Below are 19046 nucleotides of genomic sequence, written 5' to 3' on the forward strand. Positions count from 1 at the left end.
GAGTCCAAGGTCATCCTCCATTACACACTGAGTTTGAGGAAAGCACCAGGTTACAAAAGATCCTGCCTCAAGTATAAATAATAAATATTTTCAAAGAATTCTGATACAGGGTACAGTTGAGTCAACAAAGTTGAGAAACCTTTAGCATGTTCACTTCCAGGGTAATGTTACTGGCAGATTTCCACCAGATCAGCTGGGCAAAATGTCGTCCAGCTAAAGTGCCTGGCTTTATACTTAACCCAGAGACCAAGAAAGTAGGAGGCATTGGTGTATCTGAAAATTAACACACTTATAAATGCTTTCCATGTGCCCATACCAGTCACTTTTAGAGGATTTAGCTTTTATATTTTACCATCAGTGTATCTACAGCTACTGTTCTGATGTTAAAGATACATCCCGTGAATTGCTCAAGGCTACAGAGCAAGTAGGGGGCAAACCCACTGGACTCCTACACCCCGTGACTAGCCCTATGTATCCTGGTGTCTAGAAAACCTGAAGCTCACAGTCGGTGTTACTAGCCATGATAGGCCTTCTGCCTTCGTTAACCCTAGTTCTAAGGAACAAAGCAAGCACTGACCAAAAAAAAAAAAAAAATCACCACTTAACTTCTAATCACCTCAGAGCAGCGATCACCAACCTCACACTCACTGCACAGCATATGCTCTCTCAGTAAGTGCTAAAAGGCCCAGTTTCCATTACCGCAAGTTCTCCAAGTCCTGGTCTTCACACTGCCTGCTTTCAGTCGTTTCTCCTATACAGGACTTTCCACCTGCCCTGGGAGGGGGATTATTGCATTCTCGGCTTCTCGATCTCTTCCCTTCAACACAGGGGCTCCAAGAGGACCAACAGCTCCAACCTCCGTCAACCCCTCCTGTCACAGAAGAAAGATGACTGCTGGAGCTCAGTGCTGTGCTTCCTGCTAATGTGCTCACTGGGGATGGGGGTGTGGATAATAGCCTTGTGAGATTTAGAGTGGGTGTACTGTAGGATCTGCAGTGGCTGGACGTGAATCCAGCTGTGAGATTGTATTAGTACACAACCTTTGACCAAGATTTCAAGCTTCTTGTTCCTTTGTTGTTCTGGAGTTTTCTTGGGGTTTTCACAGCAACCAGAACGGCTCTCCTCAATGACTTGAGGTATCCATGTTCAGCCTGCTGTGGAAAAATTCTTGCAATATCTTAAATGTGCTGATTATGAGTGTCAAGGTGCTTTCATGTACATTGTATCATGTATTTGCTTCCCCAGACTATGATCAAAGGGAAGGGGAAGATACATTACCATTCCTACTGCATATTCCAATACTTGCTAGCAAAGGGTGCTTCCATTTTAACAGATAATTGAAAATCCACGTGTCTATAATGGTACATAATACAAAATATTCGAGATGTTCCAAAGAGCTCACTGTCCCAAAGGCTAGCTCCCACTGAGCTGTGTTAAAACAAAACCTTATTGAGATAATTATGAACGGATGGAAAGATATTTTAAACACAATTCTATTCTAGTCGATAATAAAGGGTCAAAACCAGAATGGTGTCTCTAAGTCAGCTGAGTAAGAAGAGAAACAGCACAAGACCTTAACCTTAAAAACTACAATGTGGAGATGGAAAAACAGAGGGAGATTCTAAGTTCAAAAGCAGCCTCACTTCAAACACAAAGCAGCGCGTGTCAAGGACCAAGGAGGACTCAGTGTATCCCTCTCGATGAGTGAAAACCTGTAACGCTGACCTGCTTGATTGCCGACAAGTTCTCCTTGCTCACACGCCATACCAAATGTGTACGGTTTGCAGTGACACTGGCACTGTGTCCCCACAACAGTAGCGAGGCCACCATTCTGGCAAGGCTGGCAGTGGCAGGGGTCAAATTCATCCAAGTACTCCTCAAGAGCCCGCTTCAGGTACAGTCTTTTCACAGAAGCACAGGGCACTTCCTTGACCAGCTCATACAACGGCGTCAGCTACAGAGAAAAGATGGCGGTCAGTACTCCGAGCTTCAGGAAAGAGCATGCTTCTTATTATATGCACACCTAACCCCACTGAGACAAGAGCAAAGGACACTCTTGCATTCATTACCATCGCCCCATAGTATGTATGTCTCAAGACTCCTAATACTATCCCCAAAGCAAGAACAGAACCAAATGCTACATGGGCTGCTTCTTCCTATTCATATGAACCTATGATAAAGCACTCTCTCTCTCCCTCCCCCACCTCTGTCTTTTTCTGTGTGTGTCTATGTCTCTGTGTGTGTGTGTATGTGTGTGTGTGTGTCCCTGTGAATGAATGTCACGTGTGGGCAGATGCCCACAGAAGCAGGAAAAAGATACCAGATCTCTTGGAGCTAGAATTAATTATAGGCAGTCATAAGCCTCCCAACATGAGTACAAGGAACCAAAGTGAGACCCTGAAGATGAGCAGTCAGTGTTCCTAACTGATGAGCCTTCTCTCCAGCCCCGTATGACAGAGTGTGGTTTATCAACCAGGCCCAGCATGGGATTAACAATAATAATTAATAATAAATTAAATCTCATAAATTGCCTATTTCTGGAATTTTCTATTTAATGTCTTCAGACCCCAAAACTAAAGAAGGTGAATCTTCTCTGAATATGTGCTACTGTAAAATTGTTTCTTGTTTAAATTGGAATTAAAAAAAAAAAAAAACAAGGGATTCACACTCCTTGCAACAAAATCTATACAAACCTAGGAAAATTTAGAACCAGATAGGGGATGAATATTGTTTACACCTTAAACATGCATTAATTAAAAAACAAAAACCGAAGAACATTCATTGTCTAGGTAATGGAAAATTGTTTCAAAGACAGTGAGTTATCACCTCCATAGAGGACAGAAGGAAGGGAATTGTGCTTAAACTATAGGAAGGAAGGAAGTACAATTACACTTAGAATTAAATTTTCTGACTCAGATTTAATATCTCTTTCCCACAGACCAAGGCTCTCTCCTGAAGAAATTTAAAGCAGGGAAACATTATTACCTTGTATTTGGTTTTTCAGAAGAAAATCCACTTCGAAGTCAAGGGTCTGGCTGCTGAATTTTAACAGCCTATGTGGGAACACGCTTTTCCACATTTTTAAAAAAACAAAAAGAGGCTCTGCTTTGTAACAGATTCTAAATTCTCCTGCACACTATTATTATGGCTAAATTCAGACTATGACAATGACGTCACCAAGGACTCAACTGGAAAGACACGTGACAGCCAGGCTCTTTTGAGCAATGAATGGCCTTGAACAGTCATAAGCTGGATGCTGTCTGTTCTTTCATTGTGCCTTTCCTGCCCAACCAGGAAGCTGGTACATCTGCAACAGTTTACAGTCCCTTGTGGACAAAGGACATAGTTAAGGCTGTGAAAGAACGTCTTCTTTCCTCCATTGCTAAAGAAGTTATGGGACCGTGAAATGCCTTTTCTGGAAATGCTGAAAGGCTTGCTGCCTGCCTTATTTGAGGTAAACGGTGTTAGGGGTGATCAAAGAGCTACTGTGTTTGTTTGTTTGTTTGTTTTTGTTTGTTTTGTTGTCTGGGATAATGACTAGCATAAAGAAGAGAGGTAGATTTGTTCTATTGAGGTTGACATGCAAGAGTACAACATGAGTGTTTTGCAGATTTTGCATTCTCTTGTGTGCAGTGGTATCCACACGATGCACAGCGTGAGAGAACACAGAACCTCACATGCAGTGTAGATGCACACACAGCTCAGACCTCCACATTGGTTAACCTACTGCACCATAAGCCACACCCACTCATCTGGTAAACTGGCCACCAGATTTCTGACTGTTCTACTTTATCTGATCTAAAACACTGTAACACTTCCAGCACACAGGGGGCTTCGGGGTTTTTTAGGCAAGGTGCCTCATTCATGGTAGCATGGATGCATTTCCTAATAATTTAACATGTATAAAACCTTGCTTCCATTGTTATCAATGCAACCTTTCTTAAGTCAACACTACAGCAGATTTTAAGTGTTGTGAACCTCACTTCAATTTCCAGTATGATTTCTGGTCTTCATTGTGCACGCATGCATAACTCAGTAGGGTTGGGGTTTTTTGAGGGGGATCTTTGTTTTTATTTTGTTACTGTGCTATAAAATAAAACACATTTTGATGATAGAAATACCCTCAGTTCTACCTGTTATTTGGTACATATGGGTTACTGTAATTTCAGAGCCCATAAACTAAAGCACAGGAAGAGAAGCGATCAGACTGACAGATGTAAGGGCAAGCAAGTCTCTATGCATTCCTCTTGGAAAATCCGCAACCCTGCCTCCAATTACAAAGCAAAAAAGATATGATCAAGGGGCTGGCAAGACGAATTGCCGGATATAGACACTTGCTCCACAAGTCTGGCAACCTGAGTTCGCTCTTCAAGACCCACACAAAGGTTGAAGGAGAGAACTGACTTCACAAAATTATCTGTGGCTCTCCATGCAACAGCATGTGTGAGCCCACAGACATACATCACACACATACACTGATAATAAACCAAAGAAGGTAAAGTTTTAAAAGAAAATATAATCCTCTTTAGGGCCAAAGTTAAAATACAAGTGTCCTCATTATTGTCTTGGGATTTACAGGATGTGTAAACTTTACTGCTGATCCACAAATAAACCACATCGTCTGTTTCTTATTATCATGTATATATTCATTTTACTATATAAAACATAATTGGGATGCGGGAAATGCTAATTGCAGCCAATTCTGTTTAATCACCTTGATGTAATCTCATTTTCCAACACAAGTAAACATGACTGCTCCCACTGCTCCACGCAGTGCTTCACATACCTTTTGTTTTATGACTTGGGGAAGACTGGTTACAGAGCTGGCCCAGGAGGAATACCGCTGTTTATTTCCAGCAGGATTATCCAGGTCCAGGAAACTAAGGTCAGCTACAAAGCCAGAGTCTCCACCTCTGACAAACGGCTCTCCTCGAAGCACTCTGCCGTGGTCTCCTACAAATAGAGGAAACAAGTGAAATGAATCAAGGTAAGTCAGCATGCACAAATAAAATGAAATTATCAAGGAAAAGTCCAAAGTCTGTCAGATGTTAAAAAAAAAAAATTCATCAAACTATGGCATCTTGAGAAAAGCAAACCCTGAAGACAATGGTATGGGAGATGCCAGGATTTTTAGAGAATTTAACCCATTCTATACAACACTACGGTGGTTGTTAACCATCTGACATCCTTAGAAGACCCATAAAATATACAACACCAAGAACAGACACTAATGTCAATAAGTATCATATATAGCATTGATGTCTATTATATGAAAAGCTATCTCTATGAAGATCCATCAATCTTAGCAGTTGCATCACAGTTTCGGGAGGTGTGGCTAGACTGAGAGGTTTGGGGGTGGGGAGGGTATGGCAGATCTCTACATTTTTCTCATGATTGTGCCGTGACTCTCAGTGGACATAAAATCTAAGATTGAAAAGAAGAGCAGGTAGCTGGGGATTTGTTTAGTAGGTAAAGCATTTGCTAACCCTTGGGGAAGTCTGTGCCTATACCTGCACTGCCTAAGATTAGCTGTGGGAGCACAAGCCTATAATCTCAGCACTCCCTCAGGAAGTAGAGGGGATCAGAGGCTCAAGGTCATTCTCTACTACATAACAAGTTGAAGGACAGACTAGGATGCGTTAGACCCTGTCTAAATAATAATGGCGGTGATGGTGGTGGTGGTGGTGGTGGTGGTGGTGGTGGTGGTGGTGGTGGTGGAGGAGGAGAAAGAGTAGGAGGAGGGTGAGGAGGAGGACAGGGGGGAGAAGGAGAAGAACAAAACATCTCTAGACTTAAATAGAGGATATCATAAAATTACTGCTAATCTAAATACTTAAGTTCAGTGAGAATATCATGCATGCTTTGCAGAAGAATATTGTTAGAAGCATACATATATTAAAGGATGAAGTATCATGAAGGTGAAACTTACTTTCAAGTAACTCCATAAATAACATAAGCATTTGAAACACATGCTCAGTGATGCTGCTAAATAACCAGTCGATATTATAAATATTATATGTGTATATGTGACAAAATGTCAGCATAATAATTGTCATGTCTTGATAATAGATACATAAACAATTACCGTGTCCCTTACATATTTTTTTTCTGTATTTGAAATTCTTTGTGATAAAATACTGAAGAAAAAAACAACTCAGGGTCTAGCACATTAACAAATTTTTAAAAGCTGTTAATTAACAGGAATACATTACCTAAAACATGAAAAGTGTTCTGAAAAGTTTGAATGCTAATTGAATTCCTATTTTCCATTTATGTGTCTCATAATTTTAGATGTATTTTTACCTCCACTAAAAATTGGTTCTTACAAAGGTCATGACTAGACATTTCTAATCCTACAGATCACATTTTGAGTGATTTCCACTTTCCTTTTTTATAACTGTCCAAATTTTGCAATTTTGTCAAATGAACACACTGTACTTTTATAATGAGAAATTATGAAAACCTGGTATTTTTAATAAATTACCTGAGTGCCTCATTTCCATTGCTAATTCTGGTTTGATATGCAAATAGTAGCCTTTTAAATGTAATATCTCACAAGTCCAAGCCTTGAGCTACTGAATCACCACCAGCTGGGGTGCCTACAGCTCAAATTAGACCTAGAAGAGAACATCTAAAGGAAACTGCCTCAGAACCTACATCTGTCACCCCACTTTCCCCAGTGATCTTCATGAACAAGAAAGATTGGGGATCATTGCCTTACTGACACGCCAGGTTATGATGAGCAGGTTGTACAAAATAGGTGCCATTTCTAGTCATTTATGCTCTGCCTCAGGCCTCATGAACTCTCTTCTCTGGCTAAGGCATTCCCCTGAGAAAGCGTGGCAAGTAAAACAACAAAGAACCCGATTCTGTGTATTTACATCTCATGTCTGGTTCTTGCTAGCTGTGATCTCTGGTGACCTTTTTTGTACTTCAATGTGCCTGTGTGTAAAATGAGAATATAAACACTAACAACTTTGGGCTGGAGAGATGGCTCAGCACTGACTGCTCTTCCAGAGGACCTGAGTTCAATTCCCAGCAATCACATAGTGGCTCACAACCATCTGTAATGGGATCCGATGCCCTCTTGTGGTATGCCTGAAGACAGCAACAGTATACCCACATATATGAAATAAAAAAATAAATCTTTTAAAAAAAATACTAAGAACTTCATACGTAGGATATAAAATTGTTCTGGTAGAAAATAAGTGCTATATGTTTATTAAATGCAAACTAAAGATGGTAAGCAGCTCTCTCTTGACAGCATAGTGGACACCAATGTCACCATTTTCCAAGATCTCACTCCACCTCTGCATCCAGAGAGCTACTTTTCCAAATCGTGGAAATTGAGGGGGATAGTTGGAGGAAGATGAGAGGAATTAGAAAGAGGAAAGAGAAGGGAAGATGATTTAATTATACTTTAATTGATTTTTTAATGGAAAAAAACTGCTCTTCTTTAGTCACATCAATTCCCTTGAACAGAATGCTATCCCTGGCCTTGTCACTGCCGTGTTCTTGGTGCCTAGGACCTCCTCCAAAGGTCCCTGCTTCCTCACTGAGCACCACAGCAGCTGAGGTCAGCCTTCATTCCTATCTATACCCTCATCCCCAAGAATATTTAAGCTCTAATGCTGCCAAGTCCCCCACCTTATGGGTATCTCATTTTCACCCCATCTCCTGTGACCCAACCCATTTCTTTTATGGAAATAAGCTGTAGTCTCGGTACCCAATGTATGTTTTCATCTGCTCTTGGCTAACTTGACATTTTCTAGCATTTCTCCGTTGGCCTCTCACTCATTTACTCTCCATCTCTTTGCTTCTGGTCTTAAAGAGTCATTTGTACTTCTCTCCTCCTCCTCTACAACTATACCTAGGTAAGCATTCACTTCTTTACTCCTGCGATCAACCTTTTAGCAGAGTTCAACAGCCACCAGAACTAAATTCAAATTCCTCACCACCATGCCTATATAAATATAATCTATATCATTTGATCTGTATAACACTATCAGCAAAGTAGTAAGATACAAAACAATAACACACAAAAAAAATAAATAAATCAGTAGATCTCCTAAATACAAGGGACAAATAGACAGACAAAAAAAAAAATCAGGGAAGCATCACCTTCTATAAGATAAAATAAAAAATAAAGCACCTTGGGAGATCTCTAACTCTAATAAAGCAAGTGAAAGACTCATATAATAAAAACTTTAAGATGTTGAAGAAATTGAAAAAGTCACCAAAAGATACAAAGAACTCCCATGTTCATAGATTGGTAGGAGTAGCATTGTGAGAATGGCCATTCTACCAAAAGTAATCCTTAGATTCAAGACAATACCCATTAAATTCCAACAGTTTTTCACTTCTCATGAAAACATACACACACACACACACACACACACATACACACACATCTTGAACAGAACTGCAGGAGGTATAGCCATTTCAGATTTCAACTTGTATTTCATAGTTATAATAAAAATAGCATGGTATTTCGTGAAAACTAACCCTTTGATCAATATAATCAAGATGAAGACCTAGACATAATAAAGAAACTAAAGAATATAGACTAGAGAAAAGACATCTTTAATAAATGATGTTGATTAAAATGGATGGCTGCATACAGAAGAATGTAAATAGATCTGTACTTATCGCCGCACACAAAACTCAACTCAAATGAATCAGGGACCTCAACAGAAGACCAGACACCCTGAATCTGATAGAAAAGAAACTGAGGAATAGCCTTGAAATGATTAGCACATGAAAAGACGTTCTGGGGCTGGAGAGATGGCTCAGCGGTTAAGAGCACTGGCTGTTCTTCCAGAGGTCCTGAGTTCAGTTCCCAGCAACCACATGGTGGATCACAACCATCTGTAAAGAGATCTGATCCCCTCTTCTGGCCTGCAGATGTATATGCAGGCAGGATGCTGTATACATAATAAATAAATACATCTTTAAAAAAAGGAAAGACGTTCTGATCAGAACACTGTTAACATAGGTCCTAAGATCAACAATCAATAAATAATACTTCATGAAACTGAAAGGCTTCTGATCAAGGAAGGACTACATCATTCAGACAAAGTGTCAGACTACAGAATGTGGAAAGATCTTTACCAATTATACATCTACTAGAAGGTTAATATCCAAAATATACAAAGAACTTTTTTTAATAAACATCAAAATGATTTTAAAACAGTATACAGAATTAGAGAATTCTCAAAAGATGAAATGTGAGTGTCTGAGAAACAAAGAAATGTTCAACATCTTTAGCTATCAGGGAAATGTAAATTAAAACTACTTAGAAATTTGACCTTATCCCAATCCAAAATGACCAAGATCGATATTAAAACAACAACAAAAAGACAGCTCTTGCTGGTGACAATAAACAGTCATCCATTGCTGGTAGAAGCACAAACTTGTATACCCACTATGGAAATCAGTGTGAGGATTCCTCAGGAAACTAGGGATGGCACTACTTCAAGACCCAGCAATACCACTCTTGGGCATATACCCTAAGGACTCTACACCTTACTATAGAAACACTTGCCTACCCATGTTCATTGCTGCTGTATCCATAATAGTCAGAAGTTGGGAACATCTAGATGTTCATCAACAGATGAAGGGATAATGAAAACCTAATCTATTCACATAATAAAATATTATTCTGCTATTAAGAAAAATTAAATTTACAAGTAAATGCATCAAGCTAGAAAAATCATCCTTAGTGAGGCAACCCAGACCCCCAAAAGACAAATACTGCATGTTTTCTCTTACATGTGGATGTTAGCTTTGCAGCTTTTAATATGTTGTGCTGCAAACCAAATAATCACAGAGGTTAGGTGCCTAGATAGGGACAAGAAGAGGGAAAGAGTCTCCCAAGGAAAAGGAAATAGAATGTAGTATTGTAGAGAGATAAAGGGGAAACTAGAATAAAAGTATTAAACAGAGAGGGGGATAAAAGAGAAGGGTAAGGGAGGGAATCTGGGGAGGTAAAACTAACATCAAAGGTCATTTGAAAAAACACAGAAATCTATGATTGAAGCTTCCTAAACTACATGTGTATGAAAAAAATAATTAGAACCACTAAATAACTGCAGAGAGGACCAAACTAGACATCTTATGTTACAAAGTAACACCTCCAGGTCCAGGAATGAGTTACATCTTATTGAGTTGTTGGCCAAAGGAGCCCTATGAAACACACACACACACACACACACAAATGTCACAGGCTATTGCAAAGGCTATGGGTTGCTCTCCACAGCGTGATGGTAAGGCCCTATAGCTGAATACAATATTTTCATGTTACTGAGCATGGAGAAATTGAACTGATGCCTAACTAAAAACTTTGGTCCTACTGACTGGCATTCATTGTGGTGGACGATGCTCTGTACACTACTAAAGGAGAAAGGTAATCATCAATGTCACTCAGCTTGCAGCCTACAACCATGAACTACATATAAGATATTCTGGTGTAATAGTGGCACAAAGGATGGGGAAGTATCAACCACTTTTTGGTTAGATTTAAGGTCCATTCTATGAAAAAGAACCCATACATCATACTACTATCATGACCAAGAACCTGAAACTAGCCAGGTCATTGGCCTAACAGAAAACCTATTTTATTCTCTTAAAGGAACGTAGCAATAAAATTACTCCTGATGACATACTACTAAACACATAATGTTGTTCAAAGCTCATCAGAGAAGCTTTTTCTTGCAGTAGATGGAAATGAACACAGATACCCACAACTGGACAATGTGCAGAGAGTGATAGACTTTGAAGAACTAAGTCCTATACAGGATGTCTTTATCAAACTCCTCTCCTCCTATTATGACCAAGAACCTGAAACCAGACAGGCTATTGGCCTAACAGAAAACCTATTTTATTCTCTTACTGGAGCATAAGGATCTATGAGGAAGAGGAGGTAGAGAGGTTGTAAGAACCAGCACAGATGGAGAACTGCAAGGAAACAGTGTCTTCCAGAAAGAGCAGGACTGGTGCACATATGAGCTCACAGAGATATGGTAACATGCACAGAATCTCCACAGGTTCAGGATAGATGGCGTCCCATCAGTGAGATGGGGAAGAGGACGTGTGACATTCTGATCAGCTCCAAAAATTAGAACATTACATAGTATTGTGTCTTCCATTAAGAATTAATTCAGGGGAGGCTGGAGAGATGGCTCAGCGGTTAAGAGCACTGACTACTCTTCCAGAGGTCCTGAGTTCAATTCCCAGCAACCATATGATGACTCACAACCATCTGAAATGAGACCTGATGCCCTTTTCTGTTGTGTCTGAAGACAGCTACAGTACAGTTGCATGCAGAAAATAAATAATTTATTAAAAAACAGAATTAATTCAGCTGGGCCTGTCATTCACTTGACTAAGAGACCATCCCTCAGGAAGCCTGGTTCACATTAAGGCCTGCTAAAGAAATAGGAAGAATAATTATCCAAGTAAGATAATGTATTTTTGCTTCATGGAAACTTGGTCTTTGGTGCAGTCTCTTACAGAGACTCTCCCATACAGCTCTGCTATGTCTGCCTGCTATCCTTAATCCTAACTCTAAAAAGCCTGCCTGTTCTTTTGCCTTCTTTTCTATCTGATCCTGGCTAAAGCCAGGATCCTGGCTAAAGCCATGGTTCCTCTGGCACATTGGTGCTTTTCCACTCTTTCTCTAAGACTATCCAACCACACACGTTCTACCACATAGCGCCATTGTGGAGCATGCTCAAAAGGCATGGCTTTCTCTCTTCCTTGTCTCCATTAACTCTCCTGTAATAGCTGCCAATTTACAGCCTGTCTTCCCTATTTTCTTTCAAACTCTAATAATATTGTTCACAAGCTTCCTAATCAGTCCATTTTTAAATTCTTTAATGAACAATATTAGGAATCTAAACAGGCCCTAATTTCCCTGTTACCACATAATGCATAACATGGAGATTCCCTAATTTCCTGGTAACAAAAGAATCACTTGCTCCCACTGATTCAAGTCTAGATTAGTAACACAGTAAGAACCTATCTCAATAAAGTAAAATAGTACAATAATTAAAAAAATAAAGCAAGACATAAAAATAACCAAATAGAACTTTTTAAGCTGGATACTTACTAAAGATTAAAAAGCCCTGGAGACCAAAACTTAATTAATTATAAGAATGATCAAAGCTAAGCTAGTAATGCACATTGGACTCTTTCTCATTTACCTGAATTTGATTTGACAGCATCGTCCAGTTCCTTACATCTCTTATCTGCTGATGATAGAAAAAGAAACTTGAAGTTGGAAGATGAGCATCCCTTCTGCTGGGCTGACCCAAAATCTGGGAAGAAATGCAAAAGCCAAGTGTTCAGTTCCTGTGTTCATTAAAGACCTTCTTCGGTATGTAGCCAGGTGTAGTTTCCAGATGCTGAGGCTGTTTGCTAAAAGAGTAACAAAATGTGCAGTTTCAAGAGCTCTCTAAGGACACAGTTCAGAAAAAAAGGAGAGTTGGATTTGTTATTTTCCTCTTATTAGCTTTGGCTGACAAGGGGGTTGGAGCAGGCAATCCCAAGTAAGTTTCACATAAATGAGGAGCAGGAACTGAATACTTCAAAGAGTATTTTTTTACCCACTTGTGGTCAGTTTCTTAGAAACAAAACAAATGGATGAAAACAGGAGTATGACGGCTTCTTACTCACTGGAGATTCTAAAAGCTGAACTATAGAAATTCATTCCTAAACTCCTGGCCCAACTAACTTGACCCCTCTGTCAATATCTGTGGTTCCTAATGATAGGAATTAAGAACAAAATAGCCCTCTTTTATAGGCAGTTTGGTTGGGGTACAAGCCAAAAGAAAATAAGATGTCTACATACGTTGGTGGAAGAGGTCAAGAGTCAGCTCGACAATGGACTCTTTCTAAGTGTTGAGCTCAGGAACTAAATCCAGGAAACCCTGATGCATCAAGAATCTGTCCATGTGTTGATGGACATGTAGGCTGCTTTCATATTTTAATACTAAAATGAAGGCTAAGTATATATCACAACAGTAGAGTCTAAGAGTCAGGAACTAGTGAAACAGGAAAGATTATCAACAAATTGTTCATTTGATTTTTCTTAAGAAATATTATCTAATCTTTATAACAAATTCTGGAGAACATAAGGAAAAAGAACCCTGTTCATTACTGTTGGGAATACAGACTGGTATAGTCACAATGGAAATCAGGACTCCACCACTTCTGGTACTCCTATATCCTAGGATTGACTATGTCAATACACTGAGAGATATATGCACGTCCATGATTATTGTGGTATTATTTACAACATGATAGAAGGATATCAAACCAGCTTAGATGTATATCCACAGATAAATGGATAAAGAAAATGTATATAAACACAACGTAATTTTATTCTTCTAGAAAGGAAAAATTAATGAAATCATGACATTTGCAGGAAAATTGAAGAAAGTAGAAAACATTGTGTTAAGTGAAATAAGTCAAGATGAGAAACACAGGTGCTAATAGTTTCCCTACTAATAGTATGGGAGACCTAGATTTAAATGTGGGGAGAGAATAGGTGGACCAGGGACTGTCTCTGACTCTGTTGCATCTCTGTGGATCCTCTTCCCCTAACTGGGTGGCCATGTCTGGCCTCAGTGATAGAGGATCAGACCAGTCTTCCAATGACTTGATGTGCCACGGTGGGTTGGTTCCCAGACGGCCTCTCCCTTCTCAGAGGAGATGAAAGGGGGCTGGATAAAGGAACTAGGGGGGACTTGGAGGGAAGGTGGGCTACAATCAGGGTGTAAAATGAATTAGTTAATTAGTTAATTAATTAATGGAAAAAATAAATGTGGGGAGATGAGTTTGAATATGTTTGTCCCAGAGAGTAGCACTATTCGGAGGTGTGGCCCTGTTGGAGTGGGTGTGACCTTGTTGGAGGAAGTGTGTCACTGTGGGAGTGAGCAATGAGACCTTCCTCCTAACCATGTGGGAGCCAGTCTTTTCCTAGTGGCCTTCAGATGAAGACATAGAACTTTCAGCTTCTCCTGCACCATGCCTGCCTAGATGCTGCCGTGTTCCTGCCTTGATGATAATGGACTGAAACTCTGAACCTGTAAGCCAGCCCCAATTAAACTTTGTCCTTTTAAAAGTTACCTTGTTGTCCTTTTAAGAGTTGGTGTCTGTTCACAGCAGTGGAAACCCTAACCAAGGCAGGAGAATAAGAAGAAAGAGAGAAGAGGACCAGACGTGGGGTCTATGAAAGAAAAAGAAGTGTTAGGGATGGGGACTGATGGAGTGTAATGTAACGGGAAAGTACAGGGGGAAAGAGGAGGTGGGAAGAGCTAAGCAAGAGGGACATTGGGTACAAAGAAAAGACCATGGATGAAGGAGACAAATAAAAACAACCTATATATATGAAGATGTGCAACAAATCCATTGCTCTGTAAGCTAACTTAAACATGTACTTTTAAATAAAAGGAGTACTTTTTTAATCCAAGAAATGGGAAAAGATTGTAACATATTATAAAAATCTAACATTCTCTAGAGACAGGTGATAATGGTAATGGTTTAGCTCGACATTATTCAAAGGAGTAGGCAGACATTGCTTAAATCATGTGAGAAGTTGAGAACAGTATAATACATTCCTGCAATTTTGGGCTCCTCTGCAATTTAAATCTCTATCGAATTTTAAAGCTTAAAAGTTTAAGTTAGCCACATATACTCTGCCATTAAAACTCTTCAAATGCTTTTAGATAACATTTTTAATGCCATACCACTGTGTCTGTTATTTCCTGAATCCACATAAAATAGAACTTTATATTCTCCTCCTAAGGACCCAGACTGCAGGTAATGTGTCCCATACTGGTCGATTAACTGTCGGTAGGCACTGTAGTCATACAGAGTGGGAAGATGAGAGAGTTCCTTCCAGAATGGCTCCGCAAGTTGTAAAAATTCAGGATTATTATTAATGAACTGGGCCACTTCAACAGTGTTCTGAACAACCAACAATTTGTAACTCTGCAGGAAAGAGAAAGTGTAAACAAAGTTTTAGGTGGAAGAAAAAAGGATATGAAAAATAGTTCCCTATCCATCATCTTGACCAGCTGCCAATTCCAGTCACCCAGTTTGATTTTTTTCTGGGGGTCCAGGATCCCCTTTGGAAGACTTAGGGCAAGGATTGAAGGAACTGAAGGAGATGGAACCTCATAGGAAGACCAACAGTATCAGCTAACCTGGATCCCTGGGAACTCCCAGAGACTAAGCCACGAACCAAAGAGCATATACTGGCTAGTCCAATCCCCCATCCCCTGGCCCACACATATGTTGCAGAAGCTGCCTCATCTGGCCTCAGTGGGAGAGGATATATCTAACCCTGTATAGACTTGATATACCAGGACAGGAGGACATGGTGTGGGGTCACCCTCTCAGAGGCAAAGGAGGGGGCATGGGTGGAAGAACTCTGTGAGGGGTTAGCTTGTAAGATGTAAACTCTGCAGCTTTGGGGGTGTAAATATACAATTAAGTAATAGAAATGCCTTTTAAAAGATACAGTCTTAGCTGATGGTTTGCCAGTGGGGGGTCAGGGGAACCCGAACTCAGTTTTCTTTAAGAGGCTGGCCACTGGGACCATGGTCAGTGAGTATAAGTGCAAAACAAATTGGAATTGATGGGGCTATGGATGGGGGTGGCACAGGGTGGGAGGGTGGCTCTGGACTGAATGAGAAGCAAGTGTGGTCAGGGTCCACTGTACAAAATTCTAAAAATAAATTAATGAAAATACTATGTCGGTGGGGAATAAATCTTAGCCTCACATCATATTCAGTTGCTGTAAGAGCAACCATAAACAGCAGGCCTGGGACGACATTAGAAAAGAAAACATATAATCTTTCCAGGTTAAGCTGCTTATTTAACAGAGTCTTTTGAACATTTCCTAGTCATCTTTTGTGATTATCAAAGCAGACCTGCACTAAACCACTTCTTTCTGAACAGTGTAATACAAAGATGAGAAACGATTTAACTCATACTCCTATGCCCAGCTTCTTAGTTATAAAACAGATAAGATCAGTTTTACTTATGCCACCCTTTCATGAGTAGACAAACTAACTTTGCAAATGCATTAGGCATGATAGTGGATGCTTGTAAGCCCAGGATTCTAGAGGCAGAAGGGTCTGGAGTTCAAGGAAGGAAGGAAGGAAGGAAGGAAGGAAGGAAGGAAGGAAGGAAGAAAGAAAGAAAGAAAGAAAGAAAGAAAGGGAAGAAAGGGAAGGAAGGGAAGGAAGGGAAGGAAGGGAAGGAGGGAAAGGGAGGGAGGGAGAGAGGGAGGGAGGCAGAGAGGGAGGGAGGAGAAAAATAAAATAGAAAGGAAAGAAGGAAGGAAGGAAGGAAGGAAGGAAGGAAGGAAGGAAGGAAGGAAAGAAAGAAAGAAGAAAAGAAGGAAAGAAGGAAAAGAACAAAACAAGCCAGACATTATGGTACACAACTATAATCCCAGCACTTGGAAGGTAGAAGCAAGGTATTCAGTAGTTCAAAGCCAGCCTCAGCTGCATAACAAATTCAAGGCCAGAATGGGACTGCATAAGACCTGTCAATAATAATAATGAAATAATAATGATAATAATATAGAAACAAATATTTTAATGAGAAAAAGATAAATATATTGTCAAAAATAACAATAAAAAATACCATTAAAGAATTCATTGTCTCTTAAAGAAGTTATGTTTGCCTTAATGTAAATTAAAACCCTAATACTTTTGACAAATACACTTTTGTAAATGATAACAACACTCAAAACTAGTTAAAATAGAAAAAATAACTAATGGTTCATACTAACCTTTTGCATGTAGGTTTTCTTGGTACTTGAGGTCTGAGTGCGTTGATAAGAGGAGGAGGAGGAAAATAAGGAGCTGCTTGAACTGGATGATATATGGTATGTGTTGGTTTGCTTCTCGTAAGACCAACTGCTGTTGTAAAACTCATAGTTAAAATCATTATCTACTTTGACCTAAAAGGAAAAGAAGAATTTTTACTATAGGGAGTTGGTATATATTCAAGATGCTTTTTGTTGAATCTTTTAAGATGCATGCTTTCTTCACACAGTCTTACACAAATACAAATCTCTGCACTTACACAGAACAGCTATGTCTACAGACAGTGTTCTAAGACAGCAACATTACAGCTGAGCAGGACCTCTAGTATCAATCACAGTAACTCAAAGCAATTCACAAAACACATTTGTGTGCAGACTTATTTTGGTTTTTGCTCATTTTCTTTACTAAGAACTTAGCCCCCAAAGTGAACAAATCCATACAGATCTACCAACAGAGAACTCAAAGCCTTTAACTCTCGATTTCCCACATTGAAGAATAGAGAAACAGATAGGTAACATGAAACACTTAGATCATTTGGATTTTGTGACACGATACTAGTTTAAACTTCCTGATTCTGTTGGATTAATGCTAAAGCCCAATTATCTTTTTCCACTGGGATTTTAAAACAAGCTACAGTTGAGTCACATGGGGCCTACATGTGTCTTTCATGGAGAGAAAAAGATGACTTGTTTCTCCTGGATTTTCCCTTGCATCAAAATGGTGTAAGACCAAGAACTGACAGCCACCATAAAGAGAGTAAGACCCTTGTGGGAAGCGTGAAATGAACGCTTAAGACTGTCTCCTGCGCAAAGGACACCTAGCAGCAGCTCCATGCGATCACACCAGATAGCTACAGGCTGCGGCACCAGAGAATGACAAACTTTTTTTTTCACTATTTTGCAAGAGAATCCCTTATGCAAAAGTCTCTTAGTTCCTCATAGTTATAACCAACAAATCTGCTAAAAAAAAAAAAAAATGTGAGTTCTCGTAGTGTAAAACAAAGCACGCTCAAAAGCCTCTTTTATCAGTTTCTGTTTTCTGTCTTCTTCAAATTGGAGCTGACCTTCCACAAGCATTTCTATTTCACACACGTCTGTTTTTGTGATCAAAGCATTAATAAACGCAGACAGAACAAAAGAGCTGGAAATGATGAATTCCCAACACAACAGTGAAAAGAATAGAAAATTATGCAGCCATCGTAAATGATGTTTCTGAAGGGAAGTATTTATATTGTTGGATTCAATGGTGGGGGTATAACTATCAGAATTCTATATCCCACACAATGGTACCCTTTTTTCCAGAGGGGTAAAAAAGACCAGAATTAAAACAGACCAAAGTACCAAAAGGTACTTTCATTACAATTTTAATGAATGCTGAAAATTAGAAATGCATTGAAATTTAAGTTTCTGTAGATCAAGGGAAATAATCAACAGAGAGAAAAGACAGTCTACCCAATATTGGAAAATTCTTTCCAGCTATACAACTGGCAGGGATTAATATGTAAACTCTATAAAGAACTTAAAATATTTAATACAAGCACATACATTTTAAAAAGATAACATTCAACAAATAGATAGATGAACTGAACCAGCAACTCTAAATTAAAAAGAAAAATGTAACGTGGTAGATGCAGAGAAGAAGCAACACCACTAGTGAGATTAAGTTGGTGCAACCAGTATGGAAATCAGCACAGAAACCTGAATATAGATCTCCCATATGACTGAGGTATGCCAGCCCTGGGTATATAAACAAAGAAATCTAAGTCAAGATACTGCAGAGATACTTGGCACAATTAACAATACCAGTTATATTCACATAATCAAGCTGTAGAATCAGCCTAGAAATTCATCAAGAGATGAATGGATAAGAAAAATGTGCTATATAAAAATATATACATGCAAAGAAGCTATAATGTAACCCATTGTTTCGCATGATAACCTAAATATTACTAAAACTCAAAAAATATATATACTGCGTACACCACACATAATATCCTTTCAATAATATAAGTTATATCATTTGTAGAAAAATAGATGGAAATGGATATCATTGCTAGTCAAATAAAACTGAGCTCAGAAGTAAAATGCTGTGTGTTTTCTCTAAATAGGTGGAATCTACAGTTAAAGATGGTACTGTGTTAGATGGGTAGGGAGATTAGATAGATAGATAGATAGATAGATAGATAGATAGATAGATAGATAG

At 39.2% G+C, this 19046-nt stretch overlaps 1 protein-coding gene across 1 annotated transcript in view; it reads right to left on the bottom strand.

The window, feature by feature from the left end:
• C7 (complement C7) overlaps positions 1 to 19046 on the bottom strand; it is a 64652-nt gene that overhangs the window by 22685 nt on the left and 22921 nt on the right. Inside the window, exons 7-12 of the mRNA XM_028767646.1 lie at positions 16808 to 16978; positions 14751 to 14994; positions 12204 to 12317; positions 4787 to 4953; positions 1726 to 1954; positions 700 to 871 (exon numbers count right to left, since the gene is read on the bottom strand). Coding sequence (XP_028623479.1) covers positions 700 to 871; positions 1726 to 1954; positions 4787 to 4953; positions 12204 to 12317; positions 14751 to 14994; positions 16808 to 16978 — 1097 coding nt within the window. The remainder of the gene's footprint in view (positions 1 to 699; positions 872 to 1725; positions 1955 to 4786; positions 4954 to 12203; positions 12318 to 14750; positions 14995 to 16807; positions 16979 to 19046) is intronic.

Source organism: Grammomys surdaster, unplaced genomic scaffold (assembly GCF_004785775.1).
Source record: "Grammomys surdaster isolate TR1022 unplaced genomic scaffold, NIH_TR_1.0 174, whole genome shotgun sequence".
In the NCBI taxonomy this organism is placed as follows: domain Eukaryota; kingdom Metazoa; phylum Chordata; class Mammalia; order Rodentia; family Muridae; genus Grammomys; species Grammomys surdaster.